General features: G+C 53.1%; 1 protein-coding gene across 1 annotated transcript; it reads right to left on the minus strand.

Moving 5' to 3' along the window:
* Nucleotides 1-3,278: 3,278 nt before the first annotated feature.
* GDF6 (growth differentiation factor 6) lies at nucleotides 3,279-16,023 on the minus strand. Its single transcript, XM_030266450.4, has 2 exons — nucleotides 15,583-16,023; nucleotides 3,279-6,022 (listed from the first exon to the last, which is right to left on the minus strand). Exons 1-2 carry the CDS (start codon nucleotides 15,917-15,919, stop codon nucleotides 5,172-5,174), a joined length of 1,188 nt encoding a protein of 395 aa, XP_030122310.4. The 5' UTR covers nucleotides 15,920-16,023; the 3' UTR covers nucleotides 3,279-5,171.
* Between the last annotated feature and the right edge of the window lie 953 nt (nucleotides 16,024-16,976).

Raw genomic sequence — 16,976 nt, forward strand, 5'->3', positions numbered from 1 at the left:
TGTTGTGTCCCAAGATTTCTTGTTCTTCCTGTTTATTCTCCATACTCTTACCACTAGAGTGAAAACATCTCAGATGTTTGGCAGGTTGCCCTTACATTATCCCTTTCGTTCTATGGCCCTCCTGCAATTTCCCATTTCCACCAAAGCAATGAGTTGTCAACCAGACCTCTACTTTTCTTACTCACCTGAGGTCTCTCCTGCCCACTCACTCAAACTCTGCTGTCCTAAGAGCATTTTCACTCACTTTTCTCTAGTAATAAAATTCTCACATTCTGGAAAGCAATGGTTTTTTCACTGATTTAACAATGCTCCATAGGATGGAGATTCTCCCTAAGGTCTTCCTAAAAAATGGTGCAGAAAGTTGTTAGTAGGAAAGCAGTTTTATCACATAAAGGTCCACAGTCCAATTTCAGATTTCTCGGTTCCAGAGAGGGGGTTGACAGCACTCATAGTTCAAACAAATGCTAGTTTTGTCAAAATGCTAGCACATAGGCAAATATGAAGTCCCATTCTCTGCATCAGGCTGACGTGCAAAATTAAGTCTGGGTAAAACCTCTGGAGAACCATTTCTAATTCCCAACAGCATAATACACTAAGTAGTAATGTATATTAACTAAGACAGTGGTATTTTGAAGGCTGCAGTCATCAAGCAATAGGCAGGTGATGAGTGTAGCAGGGACAATATGTTGATTCTCCTCCCTCACAATTATGAACAGCTGGAACATCCTCAGTTTACAATGGGTCTGACACTGCAAAGCAGCAAGAACAAATATTTGGAAATCTAATCACATAATATAGCTGAATGCTGACAAGAGGACCCTGCTCTAGGGGAATATACTCCTTTATAGCACATGGTTGCTATGTGAGAGAACAAATTACACACTATTGATACCTGCTGTCCTGCTGCCCAGCCTCTGAATGACTGACAAGGGTGAAGTTCAGTCACTCAACTTCCTCAAAGTTTCAGATGTGCTTCTGAAGCAAAGATAAGAGTTTATGAAGAAAGAAGTTTCATACAGTGTCATCAGCTCAAATAGTATTTGAGGTTAAACACTTTGTAAAAAATCAACATGCTTATTTTATAGATGCAGTAAACAGACCAACCTCTCATCTACATGGAGATAACAAGCAGGAAGACTGGATCTGCTCTTCGTGGGGAATTTCCAGCTTTTCTGCCCACAAAAAAAAAAAAAAAAAAAAAAATCAAAAACACGCTGCTCCAACAAATAAATGTAAGAGAGAATCTGTGGTCCAAAATGAGCTTACTTATAAAAGAGCTTGTCTCATGCTGGTTTTTTCATTCATGTACTACTCAGAATTTGTTCCAATGCATAACTACACTTCAAAGATGAGTCAGTGATTTTCTTGTGCTTGAGCAGCACAGCCAGTGTGATGGATGAATTGTATAACGTCTGTTGATAAGTATCACACCATCAGCCAGACCAACTTCAGCTGTCTTCTGTCCCTTGTTGTCTAATCCCACTGTTTCATAGATTCTGCTCCCCCTTCTGGCCAGCAACATAATAAAAGAAATAATTTCCCCTTTTGAAATGTGATTTTGAGCACGGGGAGTTGAGAAATGGAAAAGAAACTTTGTATTACTTTGGCAGGACAAAGAGATCTGAGCTGTGTATCCACTGCATTTCCATATTTGGATCTCTCTGTAACAAAGGCTTGCAGTATTTGTAGCAAAAAAGCCAAAAAAATAATTACAGGTATTTTTTTGTTACATTTTCAGTTGACTGGGTATCTCTTGCGTGGAGGGCAGGGGGGAGGGCAGGAGAGAGGACGGACAGGAAGTGCAAGGAAAGAAATACCATCTATCAGCTTTGCTGTATCTATTCACTTCTCCCTCTCAGCACAATATTGCTCCTTTTTAGATTTGGGCAAAATACTGCAGACCTAAAAAAGGAAGTGAGCAGAGATCCCATCTTTAGGAAGAGCAGACTTGCCAAAATGGGTTCAGATAATGTTATATTACGTATATCATGCAGAGCACATGCTCCAAAAGGCCAATGTTTTCTCTGCTTCAGTAAGCAATATCCAAAAGGTGCTCCTCCAAAGCAGATACTGCAGTTTCTAACTATCTTGGCCTTTTTTCTGGTTCTCCGCTCCTCTCTGAGGTTAGCAACCACAGGCATTTGGGACAAAGGGCTTTCAAACATTTTTTGGCCATTAAAGAAGTCACCAAATTTCAGCTAATGTAGAAGAAGGTACAAACTGCACTACACAGTACACCCAGGAGAGGAAAATGTTGCCTCTTTAACAACTCCTTTGATGGAAGTTTTCTTAGGCCTCCCACAGTTGAACTTTGTCTGATGAAGCTCCCCAAAGCCATTTCTGAGGTGGAGCAGAAAGGACAACTCAGTGACAGCACAGCTTGCCACCATGCGTGTGATGAATGGGCTTGCAACAGAAGCGATATTGGTTTTTACACGGAAAGGAAATTGCATTGAAACTCTCAGTGTATGGTTTTAGCCAAAGCATTGTCTGTACACACAATAATTCATTTGCTCAATAGACAGCGAAATAAAGAGATTATTCATTCAGCCTTCTCTAGCTGACAATTTTGTAAAATTTCATATTTTACATCATGTTCATCTCCAGTTGACAATGTCTTACATATCTCATTTACCTTTCCTCAGAGCGTATATTGCAGCTTATTGGACATCTTTTGCCCATTCTTTCCCTCATAAAAAAAGCAGAGTTTTGATCCACAGCAGAAGACTGAACTGGTGTGGTCAGAACAGCAACCAAAGTTCACACCAGTCAGAACTGTACATGGTGAACCTGGCTTTAGAACCAAAGCCTTTTTTCAGCTATAATTTCTAAATCTACTATTAGTAACAAACTTGAAACACTATTAAGTACTAGAAAGCAATATCCCTCTGGTAGCTGTACCAACTCTAAGGCTGGAGTCTTCTACAGGTCTCTCAGCTGCTGCTATTCAAACACTGGGGCCCGATTCTGCACTCCTTTTGTTCAAGCACCAGTCTAAGGGAGTGAAAGCTGGTCAGAGAAAAACGTGTGGGATCAGATCTTGTGATATGGCAAAAAAATCCACTTTCCATGAAAGGAACCTTGTTTTCAAACACATTCCACAAGGTGAGCAGCTCTTTCAGCCCCTCTGCATATAAGATGAGGCTTTTATTTTTTTCCCTGAGAGTGGGGCTCATAGCCCCCAAACTGCCTGTACCACCTCTGCACGCATCACTGAGAGAGGATCCTTCTCTTACTGAAACAGCTACTCATTGAATAGTTCTTCATTATCTAAGAGATAGCCAGGAAATATTTAATAAATATATTACCCATTGCATCAAAATAAATATAATTTATAAAACATTCATTGTCTTTTGCTCATCATTATCATCATACAGTGTATATTACCGTCCCCCGTACAGATGAGATTTACAAACGTTTGCCTGAATTTTTCCCCTTAATGCATTCTCCCACTTACAAAAATCATTGCATAAATTGCATAAAAACACAATGCAGCTTTATGCCACTGGCATAAACCAAAGACGAAACTAAAGATCTTGTGAGAGTACAAGAAGTCTTCAGACAGGAGGAATGGCTTTAGGTGCGCCTTCAAGTGGCACTTGATCCAACTCAACTCCGCAGCATTTTAGAATCAGAGCCAGTATTTACTTGAGAACTCAGAATTACTTAATCAAATAATAGAACATATAAAAGCAAGCTGACTTTTTGGAAAAAAAATGTTTAATAATACAATAATAGTTGTAGTATCGTCCAGTAAAGGTGTATTGTAAAAATGTTCTGAATATTAATTTACCTCAGATAACTTTAGAGTTGTAAATACTTGCATTATATTGAGGTAGACAGTAAAAAAAAATTATTTTCTCCATTATTAGCACAGAATTAAAATCTTGTAATAATATCTTAAGGAAGTGATAATGTTAACTAAGGATGAAATATTTGATTAATGCTTAATTCTGTACAACTCAAATATAAACTTTTAAAAATATTAGAAATTATAACATTTCGAGTGCATATCATGTTTTGCACATTAAAAAAGAAATGTATGTTGTTCATCTCCATTTTGCACTTTTCAGTCTGTTTAAATAAACAAATATTTACAACTTTTACATGAACAACAGTGCATCCAAAGCAAAATGTGCATTTTAAATTAATGCTCCTGGTCGAGTCTTTTTATTAGCATTTTATATTATTATTCTCTTCTCTTTTTTATCTTTTTCCACAAGTTTGTAGCTCTGCAATACCAGATAAGCCAACAATTCTAGAAATCGGTGGGGGAAAGCATGAAACTACGAACATAATAATTACATTAAGAAAGGGCTAGGCAGAGCTTCGAAGTGCACTTTCCTCAGGTGAAGCCACAGATGAGACCAAAGGTGGGAAATAAACAGAAATCTTACATAGAACGCCTCTTCCAGCACAACGTTTGCATATAATACTGCTGCAAGTTGCGAGGGCCGCCGAGACACAGCTACCCAGAGACCTGGCAATGACATCCTTGCACTCTTCGTGGGACCCGAAGCAGTTTCCTTTCCAATCCACCCCGGTTGTGCTTTCTGTACACTTTTCTCTTCACAGTTTGCTGTCTTAAAATAAAACCTAGCTGATAATTACAATCTTAAGCAACTCCCAGTTTGGGGTTTTTTTTTCTCCTTTTCCTCTTTGTTTGTGGTTTTTTTTTTTCCTTGGGGGGAGAGAGAGAAGGTGGGGGGGGGGGGTAGGCTATTTCTGGCTGGTAAGCTTGCAGGAATGTGAAAGAGAGAGGGCAGAAATGAAACAGCCCTCTTCAGAGCAACTTCAGAGAGAGGGATCAGTCTGCTCCCTCTCCCTCCCCCGACTCTTTTTGTACTTGGTAAATTGCCTTCACCTTTGGAGGGAGGAGGACAGATCGCCAGATAAACCTCGGGGGAGGAGAGGGGAGCGGGGAAGGGACCGGGAGGGGGCCTCGCCGCCTACCCGGCCCGCTCGCCCTTCCCCGCCGGCAGCGGCGGGCCGACGCTGCCGTAGCCCCCGCCGCCGCCGCGGGCAGCCGCCGCGGAACCCGGCGCCGGGCCGCCGCCCGCCCCTCCGCCCCAGCCGCGCTCGGCCGGCCGCGGGACGGGGGCCCCGCTCGCCGCTGCCGTCGCACCTCCGCCAGACGCAGACCCGGCTGCCGCCGAGGGGCGTCCCGCCCGCTACCTGCAGCCGCAGGACTCCACCACCATGTCCTCATACTGCTTGTACACCACGTTGTTGCCCGCGTCGATGTAGAGGATGCTGATGGGGGTCAGTTTGGTGGGGACGCAGCAGCTGGGCGGCGTGGAGCCGGGGTCCATGGAGTTCATAAGGGTCTGGATGATGGCGTGGTTTGTGGGCTCCAGGTGGGAGCGCAGCGGGAAGTCGCAGACGCCCTCGCAGTGGTGGGCCTCGTATTCCAGCGGGGCGATGATCCAGTCGTCCCAGCCGAGCTCCTTGAAGTTGACGTGCAGCGGCTTCTTGCTGCAGCGCAGCCGGGACTTCTTGCCGTGCCGCTTGGCGAAGGCGGTGCGGCGCTGGCGCCGGGCCGGCGGGCGGCGGGCAGCGGGCGGCGGGGCTGCGCCCAGCTCGGCGCGCAGCTCCCCGAGGAGGCTCCGCCGCCGGCCGCGGGTGAAGACCACCAGCAGCGCCCGCTCCTGCGGCGGCCGCGGCCGGCGCGCGAAGCCCAGGCCCCGCAGGTCCAGCCAGCGCCGCGGCCCGCGGTCCGCCGAGGCCCGCAGCTCCAGGCACAGCCGCTTCCAGGGCCGCTGCTCCCGCAGGCCCTGCCGCACGTCGAACACCTCCCAGCCGGCGGACGAGGCCGCCCGCGGGTCCAGGGCGCGGGAGTCCAGCGGTCGCGGCGAGAGGCAGGCGGAGAGCTGCACGTGCAGCGGGGCGGCGGGCGGCGGGCGGCCCCGGCGGGCCCGGCGGAACAGGCGCAGCTCGGCCCCCACGAGCTCCTCCGTCTCCGAGAGGGTCGACACATCAAACACGTACTGCTGCCGCCTCAAGGGAGCGGGCGAGAGATCGTCTGCGAGATAAAAATAATTACAGTCAGTTGCGCTCGGGGGGATCTGCCGAGAGGTCTCTGAGGCGGGAGAGGGTTGGAGCACCGCCGGCTTGCCCGGCCGGGGCCGCTTTTGCCTGCCTCGCCCCCCACCCCCAGCCGGACCCGGACCGGGGGAGGGTAGGGAGAGGAGAAGGAAGCAGAAGGAGAAGGGAATAATACGGAAAGGAAAAGGAAGAATACGGAAAGGAAAGGAAGTATGGAAGAACCCGCACCAGACAGAAAACAGCTCTCCAGGACTAGAGGCAGACCCTGCTCCACGCACATCCTCTGCCTATCAGCCCCATATACACATATCTGTGCTCCTCTAAGGAAAACCTGGACTTCTTTTTTGACACATGGTGTACAAAGTGCAGCACAAAAAGCAAACCAGATTCCCCTGAGCTGCTTTCCAATAAAATGTTTACAACCCAGCAAATACAAAAATTCCCAAAGCCCCTGTGTTTCCCCAGAAGCTAGTAAAGCTTGTGTAGATTTCTATAGTAAAAGTGTCACTGGAGCCTCTGTTCAGCAGCCCCTCTCCGCTTTTCCAAAATCAGCCCACCCCGGGGTAGAAACAGACTAAAGAAATACACACCCGCCTCTTATTTATCGATATCAAAGGTCATTACAATTCCTAATCAGTATGTTTCAAAACCTCGGCTCTACCTGACAGGTCTCTGGGAACCCCCTGCGGGGCAGGAGAGACAAGGGGATGATTTATGCAAACCAAAACCTTCAGACGCGCCACGGCGATGTAAAAAATCAATGCGGATTAACGTGCTGTTAATCAGCGCGGATTAGCGCACTCGACAGTCGCCCTGCGTCGCTGCGTGTTCCCCTAGACGTCAGCAGGGAGATGGAGCGTGGAGTGCAGCAGGGACAGCGGGAATCGCTGGGAAAAAGACCTGCCCCGCAGGGAGCCGCCGTGGGAGGCCCCGCGCCCGCCGGGACCGCGCACCCACGCATGGGCATCTCCGGCTGCGGGGATGGGCGCCCGCCGGGCCCCGCACACCTGCCCGGCTCCCGCAGCCAGGCGGCCGGGGCACAGCTGCGGTCCCGCCTCGCCCGGCGTGGCACTGGGAGTCAGCAAGGAGAGGCAGTTCCCGAGCCGGGGCTTCCCCGCCTCGCCGGGGCTGCGCGCCGGCGGGAGCGATGCGGAATCATTGCCTTTCAGGCATCCAGGAAAATCTGAACCCAGGCCTTTCGCATCCCTGTCTCCGCCTCCGACTTCAGGCTTGTCTGTTTCCTCGCGGTGGGGCTTCTCCTTCCCAGCGAGGGCTGAGAGGCAGCCTGGTCGTGCATCCCGCTCAGGGAGTGCGGGAGGAGACTGAAAAAAACCACGAGCAGAGCCCGAAAAATGTCGTCACAGTCCAGGTGACGACAACAGCTGTTTTATCGAGCTGTGAAAATAAAAGTGAAACCCATCGGGAGCTGCCTAGAGGTGCTGGACAGTTTCATCAGCGCTGCAAGTACAGACTAGGATTCGGTCCATGAGTCTCCTGTGGGTTTTGGGGGCGCCTGGGGGTAGTTCTACCCTTCCTTCACAGACTCAGTTCATGGGCTGAGGTGCACGTGGCTGCAGGAGGAGGGTCCAACAGCTCAGGAGATCTCTGGTATCATTGCCTCCTCCTTCAAGGGGGTCCTGGAAGCTTCAGAGAAAAACGGATGAGCCCTCGGGTAAGAAAAAACGCACAGGTCCTCCTCCTCCTTCTCCTCTTTCTTGCCGTCTTGGAGGTTTTCTCCTGCATCCAACATCTGTCAGATACCTGGGTATCCGACAGGGCGTAGACCGACCTCCTGGCCTGCCGAGATGACTCAGACCTTCGACCGTCGAGGAAACTAGATCAGCATTTTCCTCTGCGGCTATTCCCAGCTTCGGGATGTAGACAGAGCCGGGCCTGAGCATTGATTCGCTTTTAATCGCTCTCGTTGCTTAGGGGATGGAGAGGCGGGTGTCACGCTTGGTTTCAGAGAGAGATGCTCACTCTCTTTGATACTCCCAGTCGCCACGGGATGGGGGTGAGAAGAGTGCTGCCTCCAGGCCGCTGTCCCTCCGGAGCAGATGCCCCCCCCCCCCCCCCCCCCCACACACACACACTCCTCCTTATCTTATTCTTGGCCAGGGCCATGGTCCTGGGACCCCCCTTACCTCTATCGGGGTGCAAGAGCAAGGCAGCACTGCCCGGCAGTCTTAGCTTTCAGGGAAAGGGCAGCCCTTCCCCAAGGGATGAGGGGACACGAAGGTGGCAGCGCCTCTCCCCTTCCCGAGGAACCATCACGCAGGTGGCCTGGCGCGGCGCAGGAAATAATCCCATTCGGGGGCAACATCCAGGCATGCAGCTTAGACGGGAGGGAAGCAGCGAGAGGCTGAATTTCCCACATGTCCCCGCTGCTGAAAATGGGCTTTAAAGGGTCCGCAGACCCTTGTCACACGGCGGTGCGGGAGGAAACCAGCTCCGGCACTGTGGGTGCCAAAAGGCTTGCTCAGGGATGCTCCCCGAGTAGCATCTTTTGGGACTCCAGTTTGGCGAGGGTTTGGGGTGTTGTACGGCTGATCCGGGTTGCTCGGTGGCATGGCACGCTGGTGACACAGCCGATTTGCAGAGAAATGTGCCCCCAGTCAAGCGGATCTCTGAGACGGGCTTCAGCAGCCCCGAAACTGTGTGCTGAAAAAGTCCCACTGGCTCAGGCAGCTGCCGGCTCCCGTGCCTCTCTCGGGAGGGCAGAGAAAGGGGCAGGGCTGCCGGTTGTTTCAAATAAGCAGCTTTGAATCCGATCAGATAAACGCTATTTATTCACTCTTGTAACCTAATAATTCCAGATGAATACATAATCCTAAACCAGTACTGGCTCTCTCCCAGCGCAGTCGAGAGGGTGAGAAAAGCAGCAGAGAGCGGGGAGGGAAAGCGGGACCTCCAGAACCCCCACAAAACGGGGAGACACGGGTCTAGGTTGGGGACCCTTTGTTCCAGCGAAGCTGCTGCCTTCCCAGCACACAAAGAGCGGCAGCAGAGCCGGCGTGGGGACACCCTGACTGTCCCTCTCTCTTCCTGTGAGCAGTGCACAACGGATAGGGGCTTGTCCTCTTCAGTTTTCCTTTAAACCCAATGAGCGGTGAAACCCGGGGTTTCTAACAGCCAGCTCGAGATCTGCCTTTTTCTCAGGCCAGCTGAAGTTGTTCTTATAGATATTCCCGTTTCCGAAATACTTGGTGCGAACAGCAAAGTCATCCCAGCTGGGCTGGGGAAAGCCACACTGCAGAAAATACACTGGAAAGGTGTGGTTATATTTGTAGCGTTAATGTAGATGAATGCTGGGTCCGCAGTAAGTATTTGTTCTGTTTCGACTCTCCGTAGTTTATTTCGGGCGAAAATAAAATATTAGGAGCGGGAAGGAGGGACAGAAGGAGGGAGTAGGTGTATTTGAAATTTAAGAATGTGTCAGTGGCGGATGGAAGAGAGCAGTCCTACTCCGTTCTGCCCCTCGCGAGGCGCTCGGGCAGCGGCGTGCCCGGGGCTCCCGCGGGCGGACCGGGCCGGGCCGGGCCGGGCCGGGGGCGCTGCGCCGGGCCCCCGCCCGCCTTCCCCCACGCTTTCCTTCGCGGCGCGGTGGCTGCGGTTTCAGCATCTCCAAAGCTAAATGAATGGGTTGGGACTCTTCCCTCAATTCCCCGTGTGAAGCCTCTCCCGTTTCCCGGGTCGCTTTCTCGCCGCAGTCTGGGCTTTGAGGAGAGACGGGGGTTAACGAAGGCTACACAAAGTTTCCCTTTTCATGGCAGATCAGGTACTGGGCTCCCAGCCAATTCATCAGGGCTCAGATCTTAACTTTACATCACTGCAAATTATACCCAAACCACATTCAAGAAGAATTTTCCCATTCCCAAATTCTCTTTCAAGCCATATTTAAGTTCGCAAACCAAAAGCACATTTTCAGTTTAAAGACACTTTGCAGACACTCGCACAACAATAATCTGGAAATTAAAACATATATTGTCCCTAATTGCGAAGGTCTGTCCACACGTTGTCTGCAGAGTCGCAAGGCTGACAGGTATTTCTTTCGGAGCATTACCCAAGCTGTGGAAACAAGGGGCTGACTCTCCATGTGTGGTATTTCCCGGGTTTCAATTCCACATCTCCCAGCGCCTGCCTAGCCGCGGTTTTTTATTACACCCAGTGATTAGATTTAAATGTATCGTTAGCTTCATTATCGGGTAACCGAGAAAGACCACACCTTCCTCGGACGAATTCCCAATCCTGCCAAAAAAAACCACTAACTGGTTGTTGGAGCGCTGGGGTTTCTTTGGGTTTTTTGGGGTGAGTTTTTTTGTTGTTGTTTTGTTGTGTTTTTTTTTTTTTTTTCTTTTTCTCCTCGGAGTGGGGAGGTACCTGGCTGTGATGCACCTTTGATCACCGCTGCACCGTACCTGCTCCGGGAAGGCTGCCTGCCCTTGTCCCAGTCTCCCTCTCGCCACCTCCCCGCTTTCCACGAGCCACTCTCGGCCCTCGGGCATAGAGGGATCGCTACAACACCCGCGGGACGTGCCACAAGGATCCGGGCCCTCGGCTGTCGGCGTCGTCCCAGGAGATGCGCCGAGACGGACAGGAGCTTCCTTGGGGGTTTTCTACCTGCTGTAACAGACCTTAACACAGTATCTTTCCCTTTCCCCATTTGCGGCGCTTACGCTACCCGAAACACTTCGATGGAGGACAAATAATTCCTCCGAAATTATTCGTGTTGAGAAAATCGGTCTGAATATTCTCAGCGCTTGGAGCTAAGAAATGAAGCGAAGATATTTCTGAGTGGTAAATGTGGAAGCGCTAAGATACAGCAAGACAGCATACAGATCTGGCCATAACTAGCAAAGACTGAAACATCCCCTTTCGCTCATAAATCAGACTTCAGGCACGAGAGGACTCCAACCCTCAGTTTCAGCCTGCCCCGAAATCGCAAGGAAAGGAGGGTTTTCTCCGACCGACCGTTTTAAGTTTTTTGGGTTTTTTTTTTTTCTGCTATGAAGGGGGGAGGTAAATGAGGAGGGCGAGGCGCCCCGCTGCCGTGCCCAGCACCGAGTGGCCCTGGCCTGCGCCGGATTTTCTCCCCGCGGGCCACTCGGCTGCCGGTTGGGGCCAGCCCAACTGCGGCACAGCATCTCCCCGCGGCCGGCGGAAACTCCACACTTCGAGGCGGAGACCTCGGACCTCCGTTCCCCACGTGTCCCCCACCTCAAAAAAAAAACAGAACAAAACAAAACAATGTAGCCTCTTAGCAAGCCCCGCAGGAGGGTCTCTGGATTTAAAAAACAATAGTAATAACGAAAAAAATCAAGACCATGTCCGAAATGAGCCACTGGAATAATTCGATAGGCGTTAATTACTCGCCCTGTTAGCAAAGCTCTCCTGTCCCGCGGAGCTGCATGCGCGGGCCCCCACGCCTTCTCCAGGGACAACAAACAAACGAGAAATAAACCAAAAAATACTGCCCCCTCCGACAGCCCCCATTTTCGCTGGGGAGCGGCGAGAGGTGCAGCTGCAGCCGCCGAGGGGACGCTGCGCTCCTCTCCGCCTGCGCCCCGACCCCGCGCTCCACTCCCTCCCGCAGCTCCCGCGGGGCGGGGGGCGAAACACCAACCCCGAAACACCTCCCGGCACGGGCAGCGCGGAGCCGCCGCCCGCCCCCCGCCCCGCGGGCGCGGAGGCCCCGCCGAGCCGAGCCGGACCGGGCCGGGCCGGGCCGGGCCGGGCCGGGCCGCTCGCTCCTTTCCCGGGTGCACGGCGGGGATGAGGAGCGGCAGCTCGCTGCCGCGCTCCGGCCGTCTGGTCTGCATTAGTGCTTTTATAAGGGGCTCAAACAAATCGAATACAAGGTCACCAAATAATTAACAGTTGTGAATTCCCTCCTTTCCCATTAAAATACTTCCCCGTTTATATTTCATTTTCCTTCTGCCAACGACAACACTGCTTGGGCAAAGGCGCTGCACAGATTACACTACACTGCAGCTTTCGGTCCACCCAGAAACCCGCTGTTTTGCATAAATATGTTGTACTAGATGAACTTCAAGTGAGATTTACACTCTTCCTCTGCCGCATGCACAGCCGGGCCATTTTCTGTTTCTGTACACGAGATCCCCCTTTCGTCCTAGCCGTCTATTCACCAGCCTCACGTCCCTCATGTCAAGAGCAAAATAACGATGTTCGGATCCCTGCCCATTGGAATCAGCTGCCTTCCAACTGGAACGCGAAACTGCATTAACAAAACGCGGAGGGAAAAAAGAGACGATCTTGACCTATTTCGATTTCCCCGTCCCTTAGGCGCGGATCGCGGCATTTCGTATGCGGGAGCCCTGCCTTGGTGCTGGTGCTGCGGGCAGCTCTTCAGACACAAAAGGGTGAGGCAAGGGGCACTCGCTGCAGCCGGCCCTCGTGGCAATCCCTTCCCACGGAGATCCTTTCGAAAATCGTGCTCCCTCGCACTCCAGCTATTTCTTTTTTTGTTTTCGATTTGTTCCCAGTCATGCCGCGTTTCTTGCTAGCTGTGGGATCGCTTGTTTATAGCTCCCTTCTCCAGCTCCCTCCCGCTTTTTTTATTTTTCCCTTTTTTTATTTTTTTTTTTTTTTTTCTTCCCCTGCCTGGTGGAGTCCTTGCAGCTCCTAATTGTCCTGCCTTACTGTGGAGCTCCAATGCTGGGGGTCCTGAGGCCAGTGAGAGCACCATCTGCGTTTTAATGAGTTACTTCATGTGCCAACAGTAATTTTGCTACATTCAGCTAGGTCCTGTCTGATCTTGCGACCGTAACAAGGGGGAGCGAGTGGGGGGCGGGAGGGGGTGGAGAAGGGGGAATCGCAAACCCTTTCCCCCCCTTTCTCCTCTCTTCTTCTACCGACGGGGGGAAAATTATATATGTATTAATCAGTAGTGAGTCTTCACTCCCTCTCGCGCTACCCTGAAAACGATCTTATTAGCTTCAAGCGGGAAGGGAATCAGCGAAGCAAAGGGAAGCGGCTGTCGGTGTCTGCCCCGCAGCCTCGGAAGGCGGTGGGACGGGCGGGCCCGGGACTGCTGCGGCCGGGAGCTGCTGCCGGTCGGAGCCGAGTAGCGAGCCCCGCCGGACGCTCTTCGCGGACACGCAGGCACAGCAGCCCGCCTCGTACGGGAAAGGGATTTCTCGGCAAGACTAAAAGTTGCTTCGCGCTCCTCTGCGGGCTGCTGTCCCCCCGAAATGCTGCCATGCAGGATAGCGTGCGGCAGGTGGGACGGCCACCGTCATATCCCCCCCAGAGCTGTTGCTTAGGTAAAGAGCAGCCCATCTAATTGGGTCAATTTGGGCGGCTATACTGTCTGCAAATGAAGTGACAGAAAATCTGTCCCCCCCTTCCCCGCTTTCCCTAAGCAAAGACTGTTCATCATCAGCACAACTCCAGCTCGCCAATTAACTGGGCTAGGAGCCCACGGGGAGGTGGGCAGTAAAATAGCTACCACTTCAGAGGAACGGAAGCTCTCTTGAAGTTTTTTGGTGATGTGCCATCGGCTGGTCCACTTCATTATGGGAGACTAGACAATATTTGATATGTTATGACATGAACACTCAATTAGATCACTGAGTTGAAATACTCCAATCAGTGGCTTGATGCTAAGCAACCCTCAGAAGGTCCAGCAGAAGGTCACAGCCTGTGACACATCAAATCAAAATCAATGGGTAAAAGTGAGGCTTTTCCTTAATCAAACCAGGACTTCTGTTAGCAAATCACTTCCCCCGGAGTAGAATCTCACATACAGCGAGATGAGCTAAATTTGTTAAATTAACTGTCTTTCTTCTGGTTATCAAGAATAAGATGATATCGGCCGCGGCTCCATTTCTTACGGCTCGCAGAATTAGCACCCCGTTTCCTCTGCGTCAGGGGGAGAGCGGTCCAGCTCCTTTCTGACGGCTGAATTTTCGAAACCGCGTTTCTAGAAAAGAAGTCCTTTTCCCCCCACCCCCGCTTTTAACAGCGACGAAGAAAACAACCCCCATAAAGCGAAGGCGGAGAGCAAAACCCCATGTCCCATTTCCCCTCGAAAACGTCTGCGGGCTTCCGACCGCGAGAGGCACATACTGTGGGCACTCCCACGCGTCCTCCAGAGCCCACAGAGGCGCGATGGGCACCGAGGCGGGAGGCGAAGAGCCCCGCCGAGCTCTCACCGCGGAAAGAACTCCCCCGAGCCGGGGGTAGCAATGGGGCAAGGGGCTGAGCCTTGGGTGCCGTGGGCGGGGAGAAGCTTCCGGCTCGGGGAGGCGGTAAAGGGGGTCGGTTTGGGTTCGGTTCGTTTTGGTTTGGGGGCGATCGGCTTCTGGAGCTCCAGGGAGCCGTGTGACTTTCCCGGCGCTGTGTTTTGCCCTAAAACGGCTGGAACACGGCGGGAGGGCGACGAGCTGCCCCGGCTCCGGTGCTGCCAGCCCCCGGCAGGTACACCAGTGCCCGAGGAGGCGCGGACGGAGGGGAGGGTCTTCAAATGTGAGAGAGAGGGAGGAATGAAAGCGCAACCTTCATTAAGAACCTGTTAATTAGACTGTTCTTAATGGCTCACAACCAGGGTAACGAAAAAAAAAGGGAGGGGGGGAATAAAAGGGCCAGGGGGGCGTTTTTATGGAAGGGAAATTTTACTCTGGACCGACAAGAAATGTGCACCCGTGGCCCCGAGTACGAGCGATACGACGGCGAGAGAGAAGCACAGGAGGGCCCCGGCCGGGGCTGCAGGTCACGGAGGGGGCCCGGGAACCCGGCGGCACCGATGCTGCCCGGGAAGCTCTGTGGCCCGATGCAGCGGGCCCCGCTGCCAATCCCGGCCCGGGGGTGCGTGAGAACAAATCCCGCACACAGCTCAAAGGATGCGGCCCCGGAGCAGACGTCAAGTCCTGCCGCCCCTCGCTGAGTCCCGGTACCGGGCGGCACCTGGGCTGCACGCTGCCCCTCCTGCAAGTGGAGCCGGCCGGTCCCAGTCCCAGCGCTCTCGGAGGGCCTCGGGGCTCTTCCAGGTAACCCCGATAACGCGACCCAAGGCGAGAGCAGCCTCAGGCAGAAGATGTTTGCCTTCGGTCAGTTTAAACTTTCCTTTCGCCGTGCAGCCGCGTAGATAAGAGCCACCATTTCTCCGGTGGGTGGAAAGAAACCAGAGGAACTATATTTATTTTTTTTTTTTTGTCAAGGTTGAATGTACACCCAAATTCCGCCGGCGAAGCTGGGGTGTGTTTTCCACGACCTCATGACAATTCGGGGAGGCACACTCGTGTTTCTCGCACGCAGCACTTAGGACTGCCTCGACTCGGGTTTAGTGCCGCGGGGCCGTTTGCTTTAGAATAAAACAACACGACTCCCAATTTACCGAGGGATCTGCACTTTCCTGCAACACCGGAGTGGGGAACAGCACCGGTGGCCACTGCACAGCGCTCCCCACCTCCCAGCACCAGGCTCCGCAGCACGGCAGCCTCGTACCGTGGAGCTCAGCGGGAAGGGACACCCGCAGCCCTGGGGGGACCGTAAGGGGCGTGGGGGGCCAGAACTTACCTCGTCCCCTGTCGACAAAACTAGTGATGGTGTTGGCGGATTTGGACGACTGAAAAAAGCTGGCGTTGATGCCCAGTTTCTCCGCGATAGAGTACGTCCTGAACAGAGACAGCATGTACTCGTGGGGTTCCGCCCGCGGGAGCGCCCGCTCCATGGCGTGTCCCCCTTGCCGCGGGCGGTTTTCCCGTGGGGACCGCGGCACTCTGCGGCTGCGACCACCTTTGGAGAAGGCTGCAGGCTCCGAGGAGGCAGGGAGGGAAGCCGGGAGGCAGCAAGGTAAATCCCAGAGGAGGCTGGCGAGCAAGGCGGCGGAGAGCAGGGCCCGGCGTGCATTCATAGCGAGAGGCGGCGGCGGTAGGGAGGAAGAGGAGGGCGGCCCGACGTGCGGCTCCGGCGGCCCACGGAGCGGCGCGGGGACTGCGCGGCAGCGTGGCGCGGAGCGGCGACTGCACCCGGGCGGGCTCGGCCCGCGGCCGCCCGCCCCGCCCCGTGGGTACCGCCCCGCCGCGCACCGCCCTGCGGGGGCACCCAGCGCGCCCCCGCGGGGCGGTCCGCGGCGGGGCGGGACACCCCTGGTCGGGGGCTCGGGGTCCCTTTGCTCCCTCCCCGCTGTGTTCTCCACGCGGGAAGCGGACGCGAGGGCCGGGGAGAGATGCCGCGCGTCTTGCTGCCACCTCTCGGGTGCCGCTTCTCATCAACCCAGCGGTGCTGTCGTCTGTTCAGGTGCCCCACAGGTTCTCCAGGTTTGAGTGTGGGCAGATTCGTGTGATGCTAATGATTTTACTTGAGGCTGTCTGTATTGCCGTGGCTATGTGCCCGAAATCTTGGCACAAAGCAGGTTCTTATAACAAGGAGAATTTGGTGGCAAGTGAGGGTCTCACCTTGAGATGTGCCAGGGTCCATCTCGCTAGCAGCCTTCAGACAGGTCCTGACACCCATTAGAGAAGGAAGGGAAAGCATAGGAAGAGACAGAGACCATTCTGCTTGTCTCAAAATCTGCAAATCGGCCACCAAGAGGGGACCAGCCCAAGTGGAGCACAGTGGCAGGCTGGGGCCTGGCAAAAAGCAGCTCTGGGCACTACTGGGCAGTCAGCACTGTCAAGATACTCAGGGTAACCTGGGACAGGCAGGAAAGATTCCTCAAAGCAGGGCACACATTTGCCTTGTCCTGGGCATGCAAAAGACAGCAGTGGAGCAGACGTACAAGGATTCAGAAATTCACCCACCACTCTTCATTTGGCTTTTCAGAGGTGCGTCCTTCAGCATAACACTAGTGTCAGTTCTCCAGTGGTTTCATCCAACCACCTGTCTAGGGTTCACAGTCATGACAAAGCATAGTAACATGCTTGCATTACTCTCCTGATCACTACTTTCTTCTCCTTCACCTTCTCATC

The sequence above is a fragment of the Taeniopygia guttata genome, chromosome 2, assembly GCF_048771995.1.
Source record: "Taeniopygia guttata chromosome 2, bTaeGut7.mat, whole genome shotgun sequence".
Lineage (NCBI taxonomy): Eukaryota > Metazoa > Chordata > Aves > Passeriformes > Estrildidae > Taeniopygia > Taeniopygia guttata.

Coding starts and splice junctions, on each gene's coding strand:
- GDF6 (XM_030266450.4), bottom strand. CDS start 15,919: ATGAATGCACGCCGGGCCCTGCTCTCCGCCGCCTTGCTCGCCAGCCTC. Junction 6,023..15,582: donor TTTTGTCGACAGGGGACGAG/GTAAGTTCTGGC, acceptor TTTATCTCGCAG/ACGATCTCTCGCCCGCTCCC.